At 43.7% G+C, this 21386-nt stretch overlaps 4 protein-coding genes and 3 non-coding genes across 53 annotated transcripts in view; 5 read left to right on the top strand and 2 right to left on the bottom strand.

Annotated features, from left to right (window-relative positions):
* Positions 1-1285, bottom strand: part of PBRM1 (polybromo 1) — a 100794-nt gene extending 99509 nt beyond the window's left edge. For 14 of the 46 annotated variants that reach the window (XM_069562496.1, XM_069562504.1, XM_069562484.1 and 11 more), the window contains exon 1: positions 1059-1270. The gene's annotated coding sequence lies outside the window, so the exon portion shown is untranslated. Of the gene's footprint in view, positions 1-1058 lie in introns of all 46 variants that reach the window. The other 32 variants (XM_069562512.1, XM_069562485.1, XM_069562489.1 and 29 more) reach the window with 11 other exon arrangements.
* On the top strand, positions 649-7843 carry GNL3 (G protein nucleolar 3). Its single transcript, XM_069562547.1, has 15 exons — positions 649-1430; positions 2049-2107; positions 2813-2950; positions 3052-3156; positions 3253-3333; positions 4227-4359; positions 5066-5178; positions 5424-5541; positions 5820-5907; positions 6408-6582; positions 6702-6844; positions 6928-7064; positions 7158-7339; positions 7585-7651; positions 7741-7843. Exons 1-15 carry the CDS (start codon positions 1418-1420, stop codon positions 7824-7826), a joined length of 1638 nt encoding a protein of 545 aa, XP_069418648.1. The 5' UTR covers positions 649-1417; the 3' UTR covers positions 7827-7843.
* Positions 4403-4479, top strand: LOC138424967 (small nucleolar RNA SNORD19). Its single transcript, XR_011251058.1, has one exon. It is a non-coding gene; the product is annotated as a small nucleolar RNA SNORD19 (small nucleolar RNA).
* On the top strand, positions 5216-5297 carry LOC138424970 (small nucleolar RNA SNORD19B). Its single transcript, XR_011251061.1, has one exon. It is a non-coding gene; the product is annotated as a small nucleolar RNA SNORD19B (small nucleolar RNA).
* Positions 6272-6348, top strand: LOC138424968 (small nucleolar RNA SNORD69). The gene has a single exon (XR_011251059.1). It is a non-coding gene; the product is annotated as a small nucleolar RNA SNORD69 (small nucleolar RNA).
* Positions 7844-8067: 224 nt separating the features above from the next.
* Positions 8068-18518, bottom strand: GLT8D1 (glycosyltransferase 8 domain containing 1). Of its 2 annotated transcripts, none has more exons than XM_069562548.1 (10): positions 18010-18518; positions 14569-14622; positions 14196-14294; positions 12073-12286; positions 10320-10437; positions 10009-10093; positions 9419-9531; positions 8944-9110; positions 8742-8854; positions 8068-8593 (listed from the first exon to the last, which is right to left on the bottom strand). In XM_069562548.1, exons 2-10 carry the CDS (start codon positions 14582-14584, stop codon positions 8403-8405), a joined length of 1116 nt encoding a protein of 371 aa, XP_069418649.1. In that variant the 5' UTR covers positions 14585-14622; positions 18010-18518; the 3' UTR covers positions 8068-8402. The 2 variants fall into 2 exon arrangements, with proteins under 2 accessions (XP_069418649.1, XP_069418650.1); XM_069562549.1 differs by having other exon boundaries at positions 17855-18020.
* SPCS1 (signal peptidase complex subunit 1) lies at positions 17519-19960 on the top strand. The gene is made up of 4 exons (XM_069562550.1): positions 17519-18722; positions 19072-19131; positions 19210-19296; positions 19737-19960. Exons 1-4 carry the CDS (start codon positions 18687-18689, stop codon positions 19860-19862), a joined length of 309 nt encoding a protein of 102 aa, XP_069418651.1. The 5' UTR covers positions 17519-18686; the 3' UTR covers positions 19863-19960.
* The last annotated feature ends 1426 nt before the right edge of the window (positions 19961-21386 follow it).

Below are 21386 nucleotides of genomic sequence, written 5' to 3'. Positions count from 1 at the left end.
TTCGGACACTCCCAAAGCCCAAGAGGTCAAAACCCTTCTATTTATCCACACATGTCTGTTACTGATTTGACTTACTTTTTCAAAAAATAACTTCCAATTTTTAGACATAAAATATGGGAAACCTGTTAACAAGTGATAAAGCAGAAATTATACTGCTCTTTTGTATTGAATCTACTTTCCTTCTGAATTGTACTTGGGAAAAGAGCTCACTACTAAATGGAAAAAAAAACCCCTAGAAATCACTGAGGAGGGATAATTTGCTGGAAAACAAGTTAATAGTAATGCTTTATACTCCAACATATGTTCCTATAATCGTAGAAATAATTTCTATATCCATATACCGTGTATTTGTCATTTGTTTTTCAGGATTCCTCCTTAATTTCTGCCTATCTTTCTTCACCTTTAAGTCATCAACATCTACCCTATAACAACGAAACTATGCTTCTTTTTCAATAAAAAAATTTTGTTGAGATGGAAAATATTAAAAGCCAAAAATGTACACAATTTTAAAACCTCGATTCTTTGTGGTGTTGCACGGAAAAAATTATATCTGCCCTCCATGACAAATACAACTCCCACTGATTTAAAAAAACACTCAGTCCGAACAGTCATCCGGAAAGTATTAAAAAAATTTTTTTTTTACTAGGAGAGTTTGTGTCTGAACCGTCAAGAAACGACAACAAAAAAAAGAAGCCCTTAACTGCTGAGGAAATGTAAGACTTTCCCAACCTGTCACCGGCACGGGGAACTAAGGGAAACGTTGACAGCTTTGAAGCTGCCCGCGACGGGAGCTCGGCCAGCCGCGGGGGGCGGGAAAGCGGGGCGCGGGGAGTTTTCGGGCCGCGGCGCGCCTTTGTCCCTGGCGGCAGGTGCGGCGAGGCTGCCGGGCCTGTCCCGAAGCCCCGCCGCCGGGCCCCGCCCCGCGCTCCCGGCCCGACCGGCGCGTCCCCACCATCGGGGCGGGGCCTCCGCCGCTGCTCCCGCCCGCCCGGGCCCACACAAAGGCCCGGCAGTCGGCCGAGAGGAAGCGGCCCCGCCCGCCCCGGGCCCGGCCTTACCCAGCCGCTCCGCCGCCTGCAGCCCCGGCCGCCGACAGCCGCGCCCCGCCCCGTGGAAGCCACGGCTGCTGCTATTGCTCCTCCGGCCGCGGCCGCTGCCGTCGCTCCAGCACCCGCCGCCCTCACCGCCCTCACCCCTCCCGGTACCGCCGCAAAACCAGTTCCGCGGCCGTCGAGCGAACCCGGCTCCGCACGACACTGCGTGCGCGCGCACACGGGCTAGCGGCGGCGCGCTTTACGGCAGCAGCGTGAGTGCGTGACGCTCGGCGGAGGCCTCAGTTGGCACGTGGCGCCTGCAGAGGCACGTTGTACCTGGGAGTGCTGGTGTAACTTCGGGCGCAGGTCTTTCGGCTTCCACTATGAAGCGGCCGAGTGAGTGTGGTCAGGGGGCGGGCGTGGAGGGGGCGTTTGTGTCTGATAGTCGACCAACCCACCAAGGTGCTCCGTCTCCCTGATCCCGCCTAGAACCGAGGGTTGGAAGGCCCCACGTGAGCAGCGCGGTCTTGTGTGCGGAAAGAAAGTCTGGGCCCCAAGGATGGAGATCAGGCCAGAGAGTCATGAGGACCCAGTGTCTGAGCCAGGTTTCGGGCCTGGCGTTTTCCCTTGTGCGGCCTCGTTCGGTCTGGCTCTGGTGAGGTCTGAAAACACGCACTGTTAGATTTTCTTCTGTGGTTCGTGCTGTTTGACAGGAAGTGGCAGTTCTGGGGTTATATGCTCCTGTGTACGATCCCAGTCTAATTTAGAAAGGTGGAAGTAGGGAAGCTGGATCTACAACGAATCTGTTAAGTTAGACTCTGGGACTTGGCTGGTCCGTGATTATTTTTACCACGCGCCCCACAATATTATTAAATTATGTTTCAGAGCCAGTTAATGCAAAAATGGATGTGACCTAAAGCGCGGTCATCAAAAGCTAAACTAACTGATCATTTGTGGATAAAATCGATTTTGAAAAACAATAAATTAATCCTTTTGTGATCTGTTGCTTTGTAGAATTAAAGAAAGCAAGTAAACGCATGACCTGCCACAAGCGGTATAAAATCCAAAAAAAGGTAAGTCTTGGAAGAGTTATGAAACTTAAAGTTGCTCAGTCGTGCCCGACTCTTTATGAGGTCAGGGACTATATGCTCCGTAGAATTCTCCAGGCCAGAATACTGGAGTGGTAGCCTTTCCCTTCTCCAGGTGATCTTCCCAACCCAGGGATCAAACCCAGGTCTCCCACATTACAGGCGGATTCTTTACCAGCTGAGCCACAAGGGAAGCCCAAGAATGCTGGAGTGGGTAGCCTAGCCCTTCTCCAGCAGATCTTCCCAATCCAGGAATCAAACCCGGGTCTCCTGCATCGAAAGTGGATTCTTTACCAACTGAGTTACCAGGGAAGCCTGGAAGAGGCTAAATTGATTTCCTGCCCCAGAGATGTGGGTTAACATTAGTATGATTTCACTAGTGGAGGTTTAACTAGAATAGAGGTCAGATATACCTGGTCAGGAGGTCCGATATGGTGCAAGCTCTTAGGGAGCAGAAATAATTCAGTGACATGTCTGTAAATTTTGATCACCATAGTAGCAATTGCTGCAAAAAGAGTCCTGGTGACATTTTCTTGCTGTTTTATACATAAACATGCATGTTCTGTTTTATGGTTAAAGTTCTATGATTCTAGGTTATTTCACAGATATAACTTAAACTACAGCCACATTGGCTACTCACTGGAATTCTCTTTATTATTTCTGTAAACTGACGAAATACCATTATGATAGGTTCGAGAGCACCATCGAAAGTTGAGGAAAGAGGCTAAAAAACGGGGTCGAAAGAAGCCTAGGAAAGACCCAGGAGTTCCAAACAGTGCTCCTTTTAAGGAGGCTCTTCTTCGGGAAGCTGAGCTAAGGAAACAGCAGGTAAGATGTATTAGCTCACACTTTCAACAAGTGTGTGGGTGTGTGTAAAGTTACAACAGCAAGTCACTGGCTCATGCATTTCTCTTGTGGCTTGAACACAGCTTGAAGAACTGAAACAGCAGCAGAAACTTGACAGGCAAAAGGAACAGAACAAGAAAAGAAAACTTGAAACTGACCCTGATGTTGAGCTATCTAACACAGAACCTGTAAGAGAAGTAGGGGTTACAGTCATGAAAAGTGGAAATGAGTCACGTCTACTGACCTTCTAATTGTGTATCCTTTCCCTTGTCTTTATCCCCCAGGAATCAGGGCAACGCAAAGCTAAGAGAGCCAAGACAAGCAAACAGAGTCCGAAGATGCTGCACTGCCAGGAACTTAAAAAGGTATCATAGTCTAGGTTAGTGTCTAAAAGTGGTTGTGAAGTTTAAAAGACTTAAGAGTCATCTTTCCTTTCTCCTGACACCAACTTTATAGAAGTGGAAGTAGCGTTCTCTTGAGCGGGAAGAATTCTCCAGCAAGTTGGCTTGGTCTGTTACATTTAGCTGAAAGAAATATTAGAAAAGGGGGGGTGGCCATAGTCCCTGTAACCATTATATGGTCACACCAGGTCTTAGTTGCAGCACACAGAATCCTTAGATGTAGCACATGCGATCTGGTTCCCTGACCAGGGATTGAATCTGAGCCCCCTGCATTGGGAGTGGGAGTCCAAGCCACTGGACCCCCAGGGAAGTCCCCAGAAATATTCTTACGGTTTTAAATTTTTTGCATGGGAACAGATCCCCATAAGCATGATTTACAGAAGTGGCATTTGGTGTTAAAATAACATGTTGATACAGTGGCTTTTAAAGTAGTAGTAGTACTACTCTAGTAGTACAAAAGATTCTAAAATACTCTGCCAAAACCTACATGAGCAGGGTCAAGGGTGTCTTGGGGTAGCACCCCCATCCCCAAGACCTTATTCTTCTGAGCTCACTCCCTCCTGTGAAGAGACCCTGGCTGTGTTTCTCAGCAGCTCCTGGCAGGGCCATAAGGATCTTTCAGACTACATGATTCAGAATGGGGAGGTTGCATATTTAGATAGTGGGAGTGTTTGCACTCTTGAGATCCACTTTGATCGGAAGCCACTGAACAGACCTGTGTCTGTCATGTAAGGAATGGTGAACACAGACATGAGATTCACCTGAGCTCACTCTGTTGAAAAGACAGAGCCAGTGTACTTACATGGAGGGTGGTGCCAGACTGAGTGATGCTGTTCTGACAGTGTCTGCTTTGACAGGTGATTGAAGCCTCAGATGTTGTGCTAGAGGTGTTGGATGCCAGAGATCCTCTTGGTTGCAGGTGTCCCCAGGTAGAAGAAGCCATCATCAGGGGCGGACAGAAAAAGCTGGTACTTGTATTAAATAAATCAGGTAGGTGAAAAAGGTAGGCTCTTTATGTTCCATATGCACTAATGAGGTATGAGGAAAACATGTGAACAGTCTTACTGTCTGTGAAGACTCGTAAGATCCAACTCTGACCTCAGTGAAACCAGTGCATATACATGAGCTCTTGTTGCCAGAGACAGTGCTAGGCTAATAATAAGAGTGTAAACTTTCTATACTCGGCTTACTGTGCAGTATATTTCACATAGGAAATGATACCAGAGTGCCATATTCCCCACACCTGCACAATGTCCATATGTGGCAACATTTAAGTGAAATACATGGTTATGTATCTGGGTTTAAGCAGCAAGGACAGGAACACCCAGGAACAGAAACCTGTGAAACAGTAAGGATAGAATCTAAAATTACTCCTGGGTGGGGGGGTCAATAAACTTGGTTGCTATCTGATAGTATAATTCTGGAAGCATGGCCCTAAAGTTAGTACAGTAATAATCTAGAAGTTGACTTAATCTTGAAAAGGTGAGCAATGCAGAGAACTGAAGAAATACAGAGGTGTATGTACTGAATTGTGTTAAACAGAAGCATGTTGGGGTGCAGACTGTCTCCCAGTCTTACAGTTCAGATACTTTTTGAAACCTGGGGAAAGGCAAACCTGAATGATAGCCATAGCTTGCTAGACTTTGCAAATTCATCTCAACAAAATAAGCAGGATTTTATTCCTAATCCCTATCAGATTTGGTACCAAAGGAGAATTTGGAGAACTGGCTAAGTTATTTGAAGAAGGAATTGCCAACAGTGGTGTTCAAAGCCTCAACACAACTTAAGGACAAAAGGAAGCGTATCAAGGTACCCTTAATTTAGTGCTGGAAAATGTGGTTCTTTCAGATGGGTGAAACATGATGAGTGTACAAAATCTTGATTAAAAAATGAAAACTTGTAAGATCCAACTCTGATTTCATCCAGAAATAATCTGAAAGGCAATAGAATGTGGCAATTTTAATAGATGAGCTTTGGAGCCAGAGTGGTTGAGTTTTATCTGGTGGGTTGTCCAAAGTAGTTAAAGTAATCATTTTGGATTTTAACTTGTGAAGGTAAAGAAGAAAGCTGCTCTGTCCAAAAGTGAAGCCTGTGTTGGAAAAGAAGGCCTTTGGAAGCTTCTTGAAGGTTTTCAGAAAACTTGTGGCAAAGCCATTCACGTTGGGGTAATTGGTGAGTTTCAGTTCACCATATTTTTTATCTTTGCTCAGTAAGTGCAACTCAGCACTATAGGTGATGAACTCTGATTACTTGAATTAATCATCTTTTCCTGCCCTTTTATTACTTGTGCAAGAAATGATGATACCAAGAGCGGTCTTAGTGTTGAAGTGAGGACGCTCAGATCCAACTCTGATCTTGCTATAAAAATCAGGCAGGCATAAAAAAGAGTGGAAATTTGATAATTACTAGCATATAATGTCTTTTGTAATCTGTGGATTTCCCATTTGTAGGTTTCCCAAATGTGGGGAAAAGCAGTGTCATCAATAGCTTAAAGCAAGAACAGATATGCAGTGTTGGTGTATCCATGGGGCTCACGAGGTAAACTGAGTTCCACTGTTGTGACATTTCATTATAGATGAGTAAATATGATTTTGGTTATTTTAAGGGAGACAATATTGTATTTCTGTTTACTCAGTTTTTCTACTCAGTGAAAGGTGGGGAATCAGCCACCGTTAGGCTTGGGGAAGAATGGATCTAGTAGAATAGCTGCCCACAATCTAGTTTGAAAGATGAGCACATAGGTTCAGAGAGGAGAAAGCTGCCTTAGAAGAAGTGATGTTCAAACCTGAACTTGAACTGAATAGAAGTCTGCCAGGTAAAAGGGAAATACTTATGAAGCAGCATGTGTTTAGGTCATAGTGTTTCACTTTAGAAGGGGAGTGTGTTTTAATGGTTTTAGATAAACATGAAGCAAATGATGATAAACTGGACCTGACAGACTGTGCTGAGTTTGTTCAATCCAACCCTGAGCTTCGTGTTCTCCCCCTTGTCCTTCAGGAAAACTAGTGCCCCGTCAGTTACCATCTTTCTTGTTCCAGGTGCATGCAGCTTGTCCCCTTGGACAAACAAATCACGATCATAGACAGTCCGTGTTTCATTGTGTCTCCACTTAACTCTGCTCCTGCACTTGCTCTGAGAAGTCCAGCAAGTATTGAGGAAGTAAAACCACTGGAAGCTGCCAGCGCCATCCTGTCCCAGGCTGATGCCCAGCAGGTAAAAGAATCCCCTTTCCCTTGAGTTCCATCTGTCTTTCATTGTAAGCTTTTTTTTTAGTTTTTTTAAACAACATTCATCTATATCAGATAAATGAGCTTTGTTTCTCTTTTTTTAAGGTAGTACTGAAATTTACTGTCCCAGTCTTTACGAATTCTCTGGAATTTTTTACTTCATTTGCTCAGAGAAGAGGACTGCACCAAAAAGGTGGAAGCCCAAATGTAGAAAGGGCTGCCAGAGTGCTGTGGTCTGAGTGGACAGGGTAAGGCGTCTTTCTGTTGGCTTCTGGATGATCACATAGAAGGAAGGAACTGATTTTTGACCATACTTTGTTTTTAATATCAGTGCTTTCTTAGTTTACTATTGCCATCCCCCTGCATCTTGGACTCCTCCTCCACATTTTAATGAGAGCATTGTGACAGACATGAAATGGGGCTTTGATCTGGAAGAACTGGAAAAGAACAATGCACACAGCATACAAGGTAAGCATGGCTTGTGTTAAATTGCTATCTTCATCAGCTGCCAGGCCAGTGAAGGTCTTGTCTGTTTATGTGGGCTATGTTTACTTTTCCTAGCCATCAAGAGCCCTCATTTAGCCAGTAGCATCCTCTTCCAGTCATCGGGTCTGACAAATGGAGTGATAGATGAAAAGGACATACCTGAAGAATTGCCAAAACAGAAAAAACAGAAGCAGGAGCAGGAGGAGAGCTATGAAGATGTCAGGATAGATCAGGGAATTGTTGACAAAGAAGGTGATGTAAGTATGTCATGCATGAGTTTTTTAAGCTAAAGTAAGTTCTCTAGAGTTATAATGTAGAACAAATGCAAAGGGGCTGAAGGCAGAAATAGAAACTAAAGTGTATCTATTTCATGACTTAAGATTAATCATTAGTCTTGATTTTGTACATCCTTTACTGTGTACTTCCAGACACTTTTTTCTGGGTACATAATTAACTTGGATTAGTGAGCAGGCAAGAGCTACCAATACTCTCTCCCCCACAGGATGAGAGCTTAGACATGTCCCCTGCAGAAGAGGCCTGTGAGGCACTGCCTGAGAAGTCTCAAGCAGGTGAGTGGGTGGAAAGGTCTTCCAACAAAGAAGTATGATACAGAATTACTTTTACTTTTTTTTTAACCTTACTTTTCTTTCCAATATAGATAAGCAGTCTGCACCATCTTTTGTCTTCGATAAAATGACTGAAGAGGAAGATGATGCTTATGACTTCAGTACAGATTATGTATAATAAAGCCTTGTCCTGTAGAGTTTTTTGTTGGTGGTGGATTTTAACATTGTGAGCAGACTGCTGCTCTTCTGCATGTGATGTACCAGTTTGTTAGTGGTTATGACATAAGCTATGTAAATTTTGTAGGTATGTATAGAACAATATATTCATTAAAAAAATCAGGCAACTTAGTGTCTAAATTCTATAAAAATACTTCTCTTAAATAGTGAGCAGGTAGAAGTGAAGTTAAAGCAGATACCTATTGAGAAACGTAGTTTTCACTTTATTTACACAGGTCACAAAATTAAAACCAAGTAGCAGTGATGAACTGGCTGTAGCAACCATATCTTAAGTCCATTCACCTCTGGTCAGTCAGCACCATCAGTAAGCGAACACTTGGTAAGGCAGATGGAGGCATATTTATAGTCTGTCTGGGAAGCTGGCTGCCAAATGGGACAGTCTATCCTCTTTACCCAGCTGAAATGTCCCTTTTTCCATGGGTTGCTGAAGACAGGCACTGAAGCCTAGCTAGTGTTACTTCCCACACACACTGTCTTCCAGGATTTCCTGAGAAATACTTATAGCACAATTTGTATTTTACTTGGTATGTGAGATCTCCACATGTCTTCGGATTAGGCTGAATTTGCCTGTTGGGTCCGGAATATACCATTTTTCCCAGACGTCAGTGTATGAAGCAGTTCTTCCCCATGGCTTAAAGTGCCCATTCCAATGGAGTAACTTGGCAGCCTTTACAAATTGGGGTGAATATCGTTTTCCAGCACTGGAACCTTAACATTTAGAGAAAAAAGAGCCAAATCAGTGTACTAATCAGACACAAGACTGCAGGTAACTTAAGGGAAACAATATAGTCCATTCCTGAGGGTGGTCATTAGTAGACCCTTCACTGCGTAGGCTCCTGGTTAATTGCCTACTTACCGAGGTGGCGAACGTTCCACATAGGGTCGATGGTGGAGTGCTGCTGATAGAACACGATCAGCAGGGGTGGCGTTGTGATGCTGCCAGCCAGTGTTCTGCTATACAGTCCCTCTCTGGGTGGAGAGAGAACAGGTCCTCTTAGTCAAGACTGCCAGGGTTGAGCTACAAGAGTTTTCATAGCTAGGCCAGTTACATAACTTACTCTACATTGAGTTTCATCCATTTTTCCAGCTGGCTAGTTATATTCTGTCTTCTCCATTCTGTCAAGTTTGCAACAAAAACTCCAGGATTAAATGAGCAGGTGCTGGCTTTCATGGAAAGCTTACGAATTCTTTCCTTCTTATAGTCAAGATATCCAATGTAATTGTACTAAAAACACAATTGGGATATAAGTATGTTTACTGCTTCAAACTAATTTGATAATCATTTTGCTTACTTAGGATTTCTCAGATAATTAGCAAAGGGCTCTACATAAAGCAATTAGAAGTGACAGTTGGGATCGCAAGTTAGACAATAGGAACCTAATCATAAAGCCGGATATTCAATGAGAATTAGGTTTTCAAATCCATAAACCAATCTAGGAAAGTAGCCTTGAGTTTTAGGATGAAATAACCAGTGAATAAAATGTAGCTAAAAGGGAAGTACAGTAAATTCACGAGGTCTAATAAATAATTTACCTGGTTCCCTGCTCCACGGATGACAACTTTAGCAGAGGTTGAATCACAATCTTCTGAAAATGCAGCTGCATGTCCTGGCTTCAGTGGTGTATTGTACAGGGCAAGAATATCACCTGAAAGAAAGTTAAGATTTAGGCTGGAAGTTGTCCCAAGATTCCAATTCCTCATACTTTAAGTAGGTAAATTAAGGTTTTTAGTTGGAGTTTCAATATCAAACTTTTAGAAATTAATAGAATAAATACACAGAGAAGCAGAAGGATAGAGTAGACCTGAGAAATACTGTGAACCAATTCAACATAATATAATTTTCACACAACAGTAGAATACAAATTCAAGTTCTCATAGACTGTAAACTAGGAGACACTGGAACATATCCAGGGATATAAAACAAGGTACAAAAAGTTGATGGTCTAAAGCTATTAGAGTGTTATCACTGTGGAATTATGTTAGAAATCAGTATCAGAAGATATTTGAAAATAATCCACGTATTTTCAAGTGAAAGATGACCTTTTATAGGATAACCATAAGTAAGACAAACACTACAGCCCACAATGGACAGAAAGCAGCAGTGGTGTGACATTCTTCAGTACCTTGCACGATTACATCATCATCCATGTATATGGCCTTCTTTGCTCTGGGAACCAGAATTGGCAAGTAGAACCTTGCAAAGGTTAACTGGAAAAGGAAAGCATTGAAACAGGATTTGTAAGTGGCTGTGCTTTTGTTTACTAGAAATTCCCAGGATGCTCTCAGCATCCATGCAAGGGAAGAAAGCCAAAGGTCTCAGAACTTCCAGACTTGGTCCCCAGGGAAGTATAATCTTTGCACTGTACCCAGTTACGCAGGTATTCCAGCCATTTCCTAGTACTACCGAGTACAAACAAGGATGCATGGAACTCACTGGTTTTATGGATTCCCCCTGGTCAGGATCCTCCTTTACTTTCCCTTCCAAAAGTTTAGTGTCAAAATTCACAATTTTGTACCTGATACTTTTCAGGTTACCACTGCTGAGCCAGGACCTGATGAAAAGAAACCACCAAATATCAGTTTTAAGTAATAATGTCCCAAATCATAGCCATGTCTCTGCTTTCCAAGACCCTAATGCAAGAGAAATCCTGAGGACCAAATAGGTGTCTTCAATTCCCTTAACCTCCTGAGTTCTGGTATCCTCATGTGCTGTGAGATTTCCCACTAAAGTCCCTTCCTGAACCAAGATTCTATGGTAACAGAGCTCCCAAGGGCTCATACTTTGATCACTCTTCTGACACTAAAACTGCTGTGCAAAATTCACTATGGAATTGAGATGATCCCGCCACCACATGGATCGTTCAACTTCTGTCCCTCCAAATACATGAGTGAAGAAAATGAGTCGAGGTATGACAGTAGTGAAAGCTAGTTATCGACATAGGGGGTAGATCAGTCTGTTAGCCTATACACTCACTGAGTGTGATGACAGTAATTCTACCTGAGTCTAAGGTAATGCCTGTGAGAAAAGTCAGTGTTCCCTAAAGATATCCAGCACATTTTCCCTAGGGCCATTTCAGATCAGCATTTTGTGGATATGTTATTTCTATTTTAATGCAATATGTTTCTATTTTAGATGGTTTCTTAAGTTTTTAAAAATGGAAAAATTATTCTTAACTTTCACAAAAAACATGAACCATGAAGAAAGGCACAGAACTCTGACCACTATTAACCTATTAGACAAAACTTTTTTGGAATAAACTTTGTAAATCTTAAGTCAAAGCATCTTCAAAACACACCTTCAAAAGCATCTTCAAAGCATCTTCTGACTGTCCATCAGACTGGGTTTCTATAAATCATAATACTAAGGACCATTTACTGAGCAATTATTATGTGGTGGGTAGTTTATATATTTTTCATTTACTTGATAGAACAATCCTCTACTACTGCTAAGTCACTTCAGTTGTGTCCGACTCTTTGTGACCCCACAGATGGCAGCCCACCAGGCGCCCCTGTTCCTGGGATTCTCCAGGCAAGAACACTGGAGTGGGCTGCCATTTCCTTCTCCAGTGCATGAAAGTGAAGTCGCTCAGTCGTGTCCGACTCTTCGCGACCCCATGGACTGCAGCCTACCAGGGTCCTCCATCCATGGGATTTTCCAGGCAAGAGTACTGGAGCGGGGTGCCATTGCCTTCTCCACAACAATCCTCTAGGTTGGATATTTACACCCCAAACTTACAGATGAGGAAGTAGGTTCCCAGGGGTTAGGTCTATACTCCCTTCACCATTCCACCTTGCTGCTGCTCTCCCATCCCTTCCAACTCTAGACCAGAACTACTCAAGAGCATGTTCTACGAATAAGGAACTTGTAAGAGAATGTAAGTTAACACACTGCTTCCTTCACTGAGGAAGTTCTTATTACCAAAAAAAATATATATATATCTGCTTGAGTTTAACAATGTGCATAGTAAACACAGTTGATTCACATCTTGGCACAAGTTGCTTACATGTTTCTGCTATCATGGAGACATATGGTACAATCATATGGAAAAAATGTGCAGTTTATATGTGGTATAATAATTATACAAGAAAAATGATTGTAAACACTGAAAAAAAAATTACTCGATTGGCAGCTGGCCTGCTCTTAGAGTATCCCCTAGAAGCAGAGCCATCAGGCAAGCAGAGCTCACCGGAGATGGTCTGCTGTGCCATTGAGTGTAACAATGTAGAAAATCACGTTGGAGCGAGTATTGTGCTGAATGCTGTTTATGGCTGCAATGGCCCCTCCGAGCCTGTCTTCAGATGCAGCAATGACCACAGGAATCTCTTCTTCTCTCCCATCTACCACACGTTGGGGAGCATTTGGGATAAAGTCCACTGGCTGAGGCCCCACAATTCCTGAATCTGCAAAGAATGCACACAAGGAAGGTATTATGATACAATCTCAAGAGCTCTTCATACAGATCCCAACACATGAAAAGAGGTTAGCTGAGGGTTATGATACTTAGACCTCAATCTGTCTCATTACAATGTGAACCACACAGGCCAGAAATTGTGTGTTTTCCTGTATGTAACCAGGCCTTGGAAAAGCATTTAAAACAAAAAACAGGCAGCAGATGGAATTATGATACACTCCTGGTAGGAATATAACAGGGTCTGTATTTTGGCAATTTGTATCAAGAGCCTTGAACAGGTACATGGCCTCTGACCCAGTAATTCCCTTGTGTCTCTTAAGAACAAAACCTGAGAGGGAACCAAAAGTCATAATTTTATTTATAACTATGAAAACCTAGAAACAGACTAAAAAACAGTTGTTTTTCAAACCATGAATCGTGTCCCAGAAGTATACATGAAAATAATTTAGTGGGTCACAATTAGAATGTGAGCAGGAAAACAAGTTTCTGAATTGGAACAGAACAGTGACTTAGAGAAAACAAGTTTCTGAATTGGAACAGAACAGTGACTTAGAGAATATCAGAATGCTTCACACACAGCAACTCCGAAGACTGTTTTGTAAACCTTCCTTCTTGCCTTTCATAGTATGTCCATTCATTTACTCATTCATCATGCACTGAACACTGAGCGCTTACCATGTGCCAGGCAATATCTAGGCACTGGGGTTACAGCCATGAATGAAACAGTTAAGTTTTCACCACCGTGAAGGGCAGATAGACAGTACATACATGCATGTGTGTGCTGTATGTAACACACTCATATTGTGGGGTTAACATCAAAAAAATCCCAAAGTCATTGTACCAAATGACTTTTTCCTGTAGCAAAAAGTAAACTATGTGGCATTAAATTTACATTTGAATAGTTTTGTCTTGGTGACTTACTTAGGATATAATTAGGTGAAAAATCATGTCATGTGTAATTTATATTAATATATAGTATAATCTCAACTATATGGAAAAAATACACAGGAAAAAAAATGGATGGTACAAAGGGAAAATTTTAATATTCATAGTTATCTCTAGGCAGTGAAATAATTTATTCAATGAATATTTATTAAGCACCTCCTATGTACCAGTCACAACTGCCCTCATGGAGCTTGAATGCGGTTTATAAATACTCCTACTATCAGGAGCACGCATTACTTTTTGTAAATACATACACACACACATACATATATATACACTATTATAAAACATGCTTTCAGAGCATTTAGTGAAAATTAAGGGAAAGCTATTGGTCTTTTCATGCTTTGGTTAAGGATGGTGGGTAACAATTCAAAAATTATTTTTGACAAAGTCTCTAAAGCCTCAAACATTTCTCAATACCAAGGCAGGGCAATATGAACAACTAATCTAAAATAACTGGCAGCAGAGTTATACAACAATGATATTTTAAATCAGCTGAAGAGGTTTTATGGTTTTGTTTTACTACTAGAGTCCTGCTGATATGGTTCCACAAGTTAAAGGAAAGTAACAGGTGACCAGACTGACAATCTAATTGTGAACAAAGTAGGCATCAAACACCAGCAACATTTACCTGTCACCTTCTGAAGCCCTGCCTCACTAAAATGTCTGCAGATAACAGCCTATAGTGGCTCCTTTCTCTAACGATTCTAATTTGGTAAAAAGGAATCTTTGGTGAGATCAAATGCTTAGCAAACAACTGCCCAGCAGGGAGAAGGGGAAGGCTGCTAGAGCACAATGAGTGCCGCCTGCCTTTCTCAGAGTTATTAGTAGCTTCTGTAGGGCCAAGCAGAAAGCCGCCTTTTCTTTAAATCTAGTGATGTAACTTCGAATGTGGGACACAGGGAATTCCAGGCTCTTAACAGACAGCAAGGCTGAAGTCAGGGTTCCCATACCTGAAACCTCATTCCTCAGCAAACTGCTCAGACCAAGGAAGTTATGATGCAAAACCAGTAAGAAGAGAGCAACAGCCAGGACCAGGATGACGATGTTTACTGAAACACAGAGGAGAAAGCCCACATTATATCTCTTCACCTTTTGACCAGGTAAAAGATAAGACACGGCTTCCTCAGTGGCTTAGCAGAAAAGAATCTGCCTGCCAATGCCACACACCCGGGTTTGACCCCTGGGTCGGGAAGGTCCCCTGGAGAAGGAAATGGCAACCTACTCCAATATTCCTGCCTGGAAAATCCCATGGACAGAGGAGCCTGGTGGGACGTGACTCAGCAACTAAACAACAACAAAATAACAACTGTAGAAAGAACTTACCTTTACGAAATGACATCTTTCTCTTCTGTCTTATATAAATATTAGTTATTAACCCTACAAAACAAAAGCCCCCAAAGTCAGTAGGTACATTACAGTCGCCATCAAAATGCCTACGCTTTTATTCAGACAGAAACAAGAAGTGAATATATGGTATATTCTGCCATAAACTTGTTTTAAATTAAGTTTCCAAGAACCCAACTTGAGATCTGAATTTTTTATGGCAGTCATAATAATAAAATATTTCCAATAACTTACAGCCTTGTATACCATATGCCACTAGATGAAAAGCAATTCTACCAGGAAGAATACCTGGTAGAATTTAGGGGTCTAGGGGTCTAACCACTATGGAAACGTTTTCTGAATGAATTTCTACTTAGAATTCCTAATTAGACAGGGACTTAGTCGTCTATGATCAAGTAAACTGAGGTCAACCTCATTGGTACAAAATATCACCTGTTTCAGATTGTATTCTATTAACTCATTTCTAAAGGCCTTTGAAAAGAAGAAAAATATATTGAAGGGCTATTTAAAAAATTGGGAATCACAGGCCAGATTACAAATTTGGAGAAAATAATTCAGACTCCCAAAGTACACACAAGGCGAGGGTGGGATGATTTGAGAGAATAGTATTGAAACATGTACATTACCATATGTAAAAGAGATGACCAGTACAAGTTCAATGCATGAAGCAGGGCACCCAAAGCCAGTGCTCTGGGACAACCCAGAGGGATAGGATAGGGAGGGAGGTGGGAGGGGGGTTCAGGATCCGGGGGGACATGTACCTGTGGCCGATTCATGTTGATGTATGGCAAAAACCATCACAATATTGTAAAGTAATTATCCTCCAATTAAAATTTTAAAAATACACATCCCTTCTCTCTCACTCTTCTTTCTAAAGCAGTACATGTAAAGTATACTATGTCAACAGCTTTCCTCTCTAAAGAATATATATCATTATATACCCTGAGCTATGTGTCTTTATCTCCTCTTGAGGACTGAGACTGACCTATAGAAGGTGGGAGACTGGGGGCTCCTCAGACAGTTCTATTGTCTGCCTGCTTGGAGCCAATTTCCATCAAGACTGAAGAAAACAATCTCACTTTAATGAATCTCATTTAATGAATAGTATAAAGGACAATGGTTTAGCTCAACAATGTCCAGCAACAATTACTTACAGGTAGTATCCTGATCAAGAGGCACGAGTATTTGTGCTATTGCAACTGGCCAGACAGAAGAAAAGACAATCCTAGCAGGTATTTGATGAACTTAAGTAGATTTGCATGGCAGAAACCATTTGCTCCAAAAACTCTTCCATGGTTATCTACATGCAAAATGCCGATTATGATGGAGTGTGTCTGATCCATAATTCCTTTCCTGGTGCAATTCCTGGTAATGGAATTCACTGATCTGGGTAGAAAGAATTCTCAAAGCCAAACTGCATGTACATGCAGGATGTGCAAAAATACTGACTATATTTCTGCTAGAGTACACAACTGTGTAAAACTTGATGAGTGATATTCACTTGTCCACTATGAAAATTAATATTTTGTTTACAAATGATACGGCAGCTGTTCCCAGAAATATGGGTGAGGAAACCTTAGGGGGAAGGAACACTTGATGTTTTTCAACTTGGGGCTACATGTCCTAGTACCCACATTCTCAGCGGAATCTTCTGCTTTCCCTCCTGTTGCTATATACTCCCATGGAAGGCCATTCGACTCACACTCTGCAAACTATCCTACAATTGATTCTTTGGTGCAGCAACAGCAAACTCTTTCCCTCTCTGCTGGAACACACTCTCAGCAGCATATTATCATGCTCTGGTACCTTTCAGTTTATTAAAAAACTAAAAAAGACATCACTCCTCAAATCCCAGTAGACCCACAGACCCATTTCTCTGCTCCCTCTCACACAAAAAGCTTGAAAGGATCGAAAGCCTCCAGCTCCAGTATCTTTCCTCCTGTCCTCTCTTTAGCCTCCTCCAACCAGACTTCTAGCCCTATTTTTTCCATTCAAACTGGCTTTGTTGAGACTACAGAAGACCAGGGTCACCTTTTGGTCCTCTTACCCATCCCCTCAGAGACCATCAATAAAGCTTACCACCCTCCTCTTCAATTATGACATTATCTTATGTATTTGATTTGTTTCTTCATTCTGTCTTCCCTGCTCTTTGAGAACAGTGTACTCCAGGGAAAAGTGTATACTGGTGTATCCTTGCCATCTAAAACCACGTCTGGCAAACGATAGTAGATATGTGATACTTGTTGAATGATCTTGTTAATCAAGGAGCAAGGCTGGTTCTCAGCCCTGAAAGGGAACATCATCTTTAAAAATAATCATGGAAACAAATTCCAATGGAGATCTCTCTGAAATCAAATCTGACAAAAGCAGTCTCCTTTTCCCATAATTGTCTTTATAGATCAAATACCATAAAGTATCTACAGCAACTGCTACCCTGTAAAGTGCGTTTAAAGAAGGATAAACAGAGTGATATGTCTATGGCTACATACAAGGGAAAGGGCTTAGTCTCCACCAGACTGAAAGGTGGAAAAGGTATTAAGGGTGTATATCCCCTTTCTCTACCTCTTCATCTGGCTACTACTTGGCTTTCAGCAGTTAAAGGAGCCTCCCTCAAATCCCGCATTCAGTTGCATCTCCCCTGAGTTCTCAAATATCCAGGGCTTCGCTACCCCTCGAGTAATCCGGTTTATTCTTCTGGGGTTACATGGCTGTCGCCCTTGACACATTCTGGGCTCCAGGAAGGCAAGGGCCCGTTGGTCAGGGCCGTATCGTGCGCGCGCACACACACACACACACACACACAAAAGCTGCGGGGTGTATTTGCGGATTAATGAATGAGGGCAGCAACCACACACATCAACCTGCCCCTGGAGTGCCCAGAATCCCAGCGTCTGTGAGTGACTCTGGCGCGCAACACAGCACAGAGGCCAGCGAACCAGTGGGGACGCCCCCGGCCCAGGTTTCCCACAACAGTTTCTCTCTGGAACGTGGGTCTTCCACCTTCCTCAGAGTAAAGGAGGAGGGCCTCAGCTTTTGAGAGAGACACCAGCAGAGAGAGAGAGAGAGAGAGAGAGAGAGAGAGAGAGAGAGAGAGAGAGAGAGAAAGAGAGAGAGAGAGAGAGAGAGAGAGAGGCTGTGCGAATCCTCGGCGGTCTGAGTCTGTGAAGGGGCCAGAGCAGCCGCCGAGCAGCCTGGAGGCTCAGCGGGCGGGAGCTGCCCACACTGGTGCGAAGGGGCCGGCGAGAACCCCTCCCCGACAGGATACCCTTTCTCTGGACGAAGCGTTCTGGGGTAGTGCCCCTCTAAATTCTGGTGTTCCACAGAGCACACGCTCGGCGGGCTCCCCGCCCAGGCTCCGAGACCCCGGGTTGGGGTTCCGGCCAGCCGTTCCCCTCGGACGCTGCCCGCGGCAACCCTTACCTGCAGTCCGCGGAGGAGGAGGAGCCGCTGCCCGCACCCCGGCCCGCCCCGCCAGCTCAGCGCCCCTGCCGCAGGCCCCGGGGCCCAGCCAGCCGCCGGACCGCCCGAGTCGCCTGCACTGCGGACCAAGCCCGCCCGCCCGCTAGCTTCGCGGCCGCCGCGCAGCCCCACAGACCCCTGCCCGTCGGCCGCTCGGACCCCGAGGGCATCGCACGGAGCAGGCGCCGCCGGGCAGCCCCACCGGTGGGGTCCTCGCCGGGAGAAGTCCGTCGCCATGGAGACGGGGCGCGCGCAGGCCGCAGTTCAGCAGCGCCCGCCCAGCCGAGGACAGTTTGGGGGACCGGGACAGCCGCTCCCAGCACCCAAGAGCGCTGACGGCGAGCCCTTCACGGGCGCGTGATGCCTCGACTCGGCTGCCGCCGTCAGCATCTCAGCCCCAGCGGAGAGGGCGCCGGCCGACGGCCAGCTGCGAAAGCACAAGTCGCCTAGCTGGGGCACGGGGAGGGGCCTCGGGCCGACCGGGTCCGTGGGAGACATCCGCTTCCGGGGCCGCGGCCATCGCAACCCTCGACTCTGCAGGCCCGCGGAACTGGACTCGTCAGAAGAAGCTGACCCCGGGCCCTAGAGTCCCTAAGTCCCGGCTGCCCTCGCTCTGCCGCCCGCCTTCAGAACCAGACATGTTGGAGCATCTGAGCTCACTGCCCACGCAAATGGTGAGGCCGCTGCGCGCCTGGGCCCTATGATCCCTGCACGCCGCTCGCAAGCCTGGCAGCTCCGCAACCCTTGTCCGAGACCTACTCCGTGCGGCTCGGGTACCGAGTTGTACCTACCTGGTGCCCTTTTCTCTTCCCCCCAAGGGTGCCCCTCCCTGGGCTCCGTGAGGATGCTTCGGTTCCCCCGGGAAACCCAGAATGTCATTCCTTGCTTAGGTTCTTGGAGCCCTATATGTTGGGGGAGCCCCATATGTTGGGAATGCCCTGGTGCCAAAGCTGTGAGGCCCTTGCAGTAATGTATCTCTTCGGTGGTGGAACCAACTCCTGCTTTGCTCTTCTTCACCTCTAGGATTACAAGGGCCAGAAGCTAGCTGAACAGATGTTTCAGGGAATTATTCTTTTTTCTGCAGTAAGTATTGGTTTTACATAATCTTTTCCACCCTCACCCCCAGCTTGACTGTGTTTAATGTACTTTCTTTGTCTTTAGATAGTTGGATTTATCTACGGGTACCTGGCTGAACAGTTCGGGTGGACTGTCTATATAGTTATGGCTGGATTTGCTTTTTCGTGTTTGGTAAGATATTTATGGCTTGGATGTTAGTGGCAAGTTAGGTTTTCTGAATTGGGTTATTTTGTTTGGATGCAGTACTGAGAATCAGTGCACAACGTTTCAATGCCAGATAGCATCAGATGAGGTTAAGTTGCATAAAGCTTATTTCTTTTGGCAGTTGCTCCAAGCAGTAATCTTAAAGGTCAAAGCTAGAACTTAAGACCTTATTGTCTTCACATTGCTCCCTCCTCACCTTTCTTTTAGCTCTTAAAGCCATGTGTAAACAATGAGGCTTGTTCCTACTTCAAGTATCTTGTCTGGGTGATGGCGCAGAGTTTTCATAGGAATGTCGGTTTCCTTGTTTTTACCTGTAGCAAAGGAGTCATTTGGGAAACAGACATAATACATAATACTCTTTCAAGCTTCTAATGGCCATAATTGATTGATTTTCTGTTCTGACCCAGCTGACACTTCCTCCATGGCCCATTTATCGCCGGCACCCCCTCAAGTGGTTACCTGTTCAAGACTCAAGCACAGAAGACAAGAAACCAGGGGAGCGAAAAGTTAAGAGACATGCTAAAAATAATTGATTGGGGTTTTCATGATTCAGCTTTACTGTTGTACCTGCTTTTGTTTTGTGTGACATGAGCTAAACTGTTTTCATACATAAAACATAAGCTAAAAACCACCTATGCTCAGCTGTGTATAGATTTTGTTTTCTCCATATTTCATTTCTCTTTTGGGTTTTGCTTTATAAATATTTTAGACCTTCTCCTCACAATCTTCCTCTGAAATGGAGAACAGAAAACAGAAGTATGCAAAGTTTCTTTCAGGCCTACAAAATAATGAGTAAAAGCTTCATAAATGACAGTACAATTTAACTATCAGGTTTTATAATTCATTATGGGTAGTCAGGCTGTTTTAATGTTTTCAATTAAAACTCAGTGCAATTCAATGTCTATAGAGTCTTTTGTTCATTGTTCTGCAAACATGACTACGAGTAAAAGCCAAAGTTAGAAGTTCATGGTTCTGAAAGTGTCAGCAAGAACCACTTCTATCTTCTGAAGCTACAAGGTCCTAATGTATGATTTCTTCTTTTTTTTTTAAACAACAGCAAGCACCTGTGAAAAAACTTACTGATGTAAATTTTGTGGTAAGGTAATAGTTTGGTACCAGTAAAATAAGGCTGTTGCCAAGCAGAAAACATTTAATCCATGCTTTACCTAAGGTAGTTCAAAATGAAAACCCGAGAAGCTATAAATTACTTATAAATTTTCCAGAGGGCTGAAGAGAACAATGTTCTAACAGTCTTGTGTGAGGAATGGGAGTGCAAGGGTTATTACAAGTCATATTCTACTTCTCGATACCAGGATATAGGACTTCCAAACTGAGTTTTTTAAAAAGGGAGTGAAGATCTTAATACACCAGAAGTCAGGAAAGGGTTTTTAAAAGGGAGAAGAAAAGTAAAAGACAGCAGAAATAAGACCAAGCATATCTATAAAAAATGTGATGACAAAGTTAAGAGCTCCCAATAGAGTTGAAAATCAAGTTACCTCATGTTCTCAAAATGACACCCAAAAGTTGAAAACAGGAGCAAGGATGTATTAGGCAAATGCAAGCAGAAAGGAGTGGTAATAGTGAAAAAGTCAGAAATTTATATCAGAAAGCATTAAATGGGGCAAAGAGGGAAATTTCATAGCTGCAAGATGTCAGTGAATGAATCATGCATTGAGTAAGATGTGAAATACATAAAGCAAAGACTTACATATACAGGAATTTGGCAAAGAGACCAACACTCTACTTTTCAGATTTTGATCAAGGCAATATGAAGACTGTTGCACTTGTTCCACATGCCTGGAACACCGTCCCTTAGGTATACATGACTTGTCCTCTCATTCAGGTCCCTACCCAGTGCATGCATGCTAAGTCACTTCAGTCGTGTCTGACTCTGTGACCCTATGGACTGTAGGCTGCCAGGCTCCTCTCTCCATGGGATCCTCCAGGCAAGAATACTGGAGTGGGTTGCCATGCCCTCCTCTAGGGGATCTTCCCGACCCAGGGATCAAACCCATACCTCCTGCATTGGCAGATGGGTTCTTTAGGACTGGTGCCAC

Source organism: Ovis canadensis, chromosome 19 (assembly GCF_042477335.2).
Source record: "Ovis canadensis isolate MfBH-ARS-UI-01 breed Bighorn chromosome 19, ARS-UI_OviCan_v2, whole genome shotgun sequence".
Classification (NCBI taxonomy): domain Eukaryota; kingdom Metazoa; phylum Chordata; class Mammalia; order Artiodactyla; family Bovidae; genus Ovis; species Ovis canadensis.
The sequence above is the reverse complement of the archived record's forward strand: the minus strand, read 5'-3'. Positions and strand labels throughout refer to the sequence as shown.

Coding starts and splice junctions, on each gene's coding strand:
- SPCS1 (XM_069562550.1), top strand. CDS start 18,687: ATGTTGGAGCATCTGAGCTCACTGCCCACGCAAATG. Junction 19,132..19,209: donor GAATTATTCTTTTTTCTGCA/GTAAGTATTGGT, acceptor CTTTGTCTTTAG/ATAGTTGGATTTATCTACGG. Junction 19,297..19,736: donor GATTTGCTTTTTCGTGTTTG/GTAAGATATTTA, acceptor GTTCTGACCCAG/CTGACACTTCCTCCATGGCC.
- GLT8D1 (XM_069562548.1), bottom strand. Junction 10,094..10,319: donor AGGGGGAATCCATAAAACCA/GTGAGTTCCATG, acceptor TTCCTTTTCCAG/TTAACCTTTGCAAGGTTCTA. Junction 9,532..10,008: donor TGATGATGTAATCGTGCAAG/GTACTGAAGAAT, acceptor ACTTTCTTTCAG/GTGATATTCTTGCCCTGTAC.
- GNL3 (XM_069562547.1), top strand. Junction 2,951..3,051: donor CTGAGCTAAGGAAACAGCAG/GTAAGATGTATT, acceptor GCTTGAACACAG/CTTGAAGAACTGAAACAGCA. Junction 5,179..5,423: donor ACAAAAGGAAGCGTATCAAG/GTACCCTTAATT, acceptor TAACTTGTGAAG/GTAAAGAAGAAAGCTGCTCT.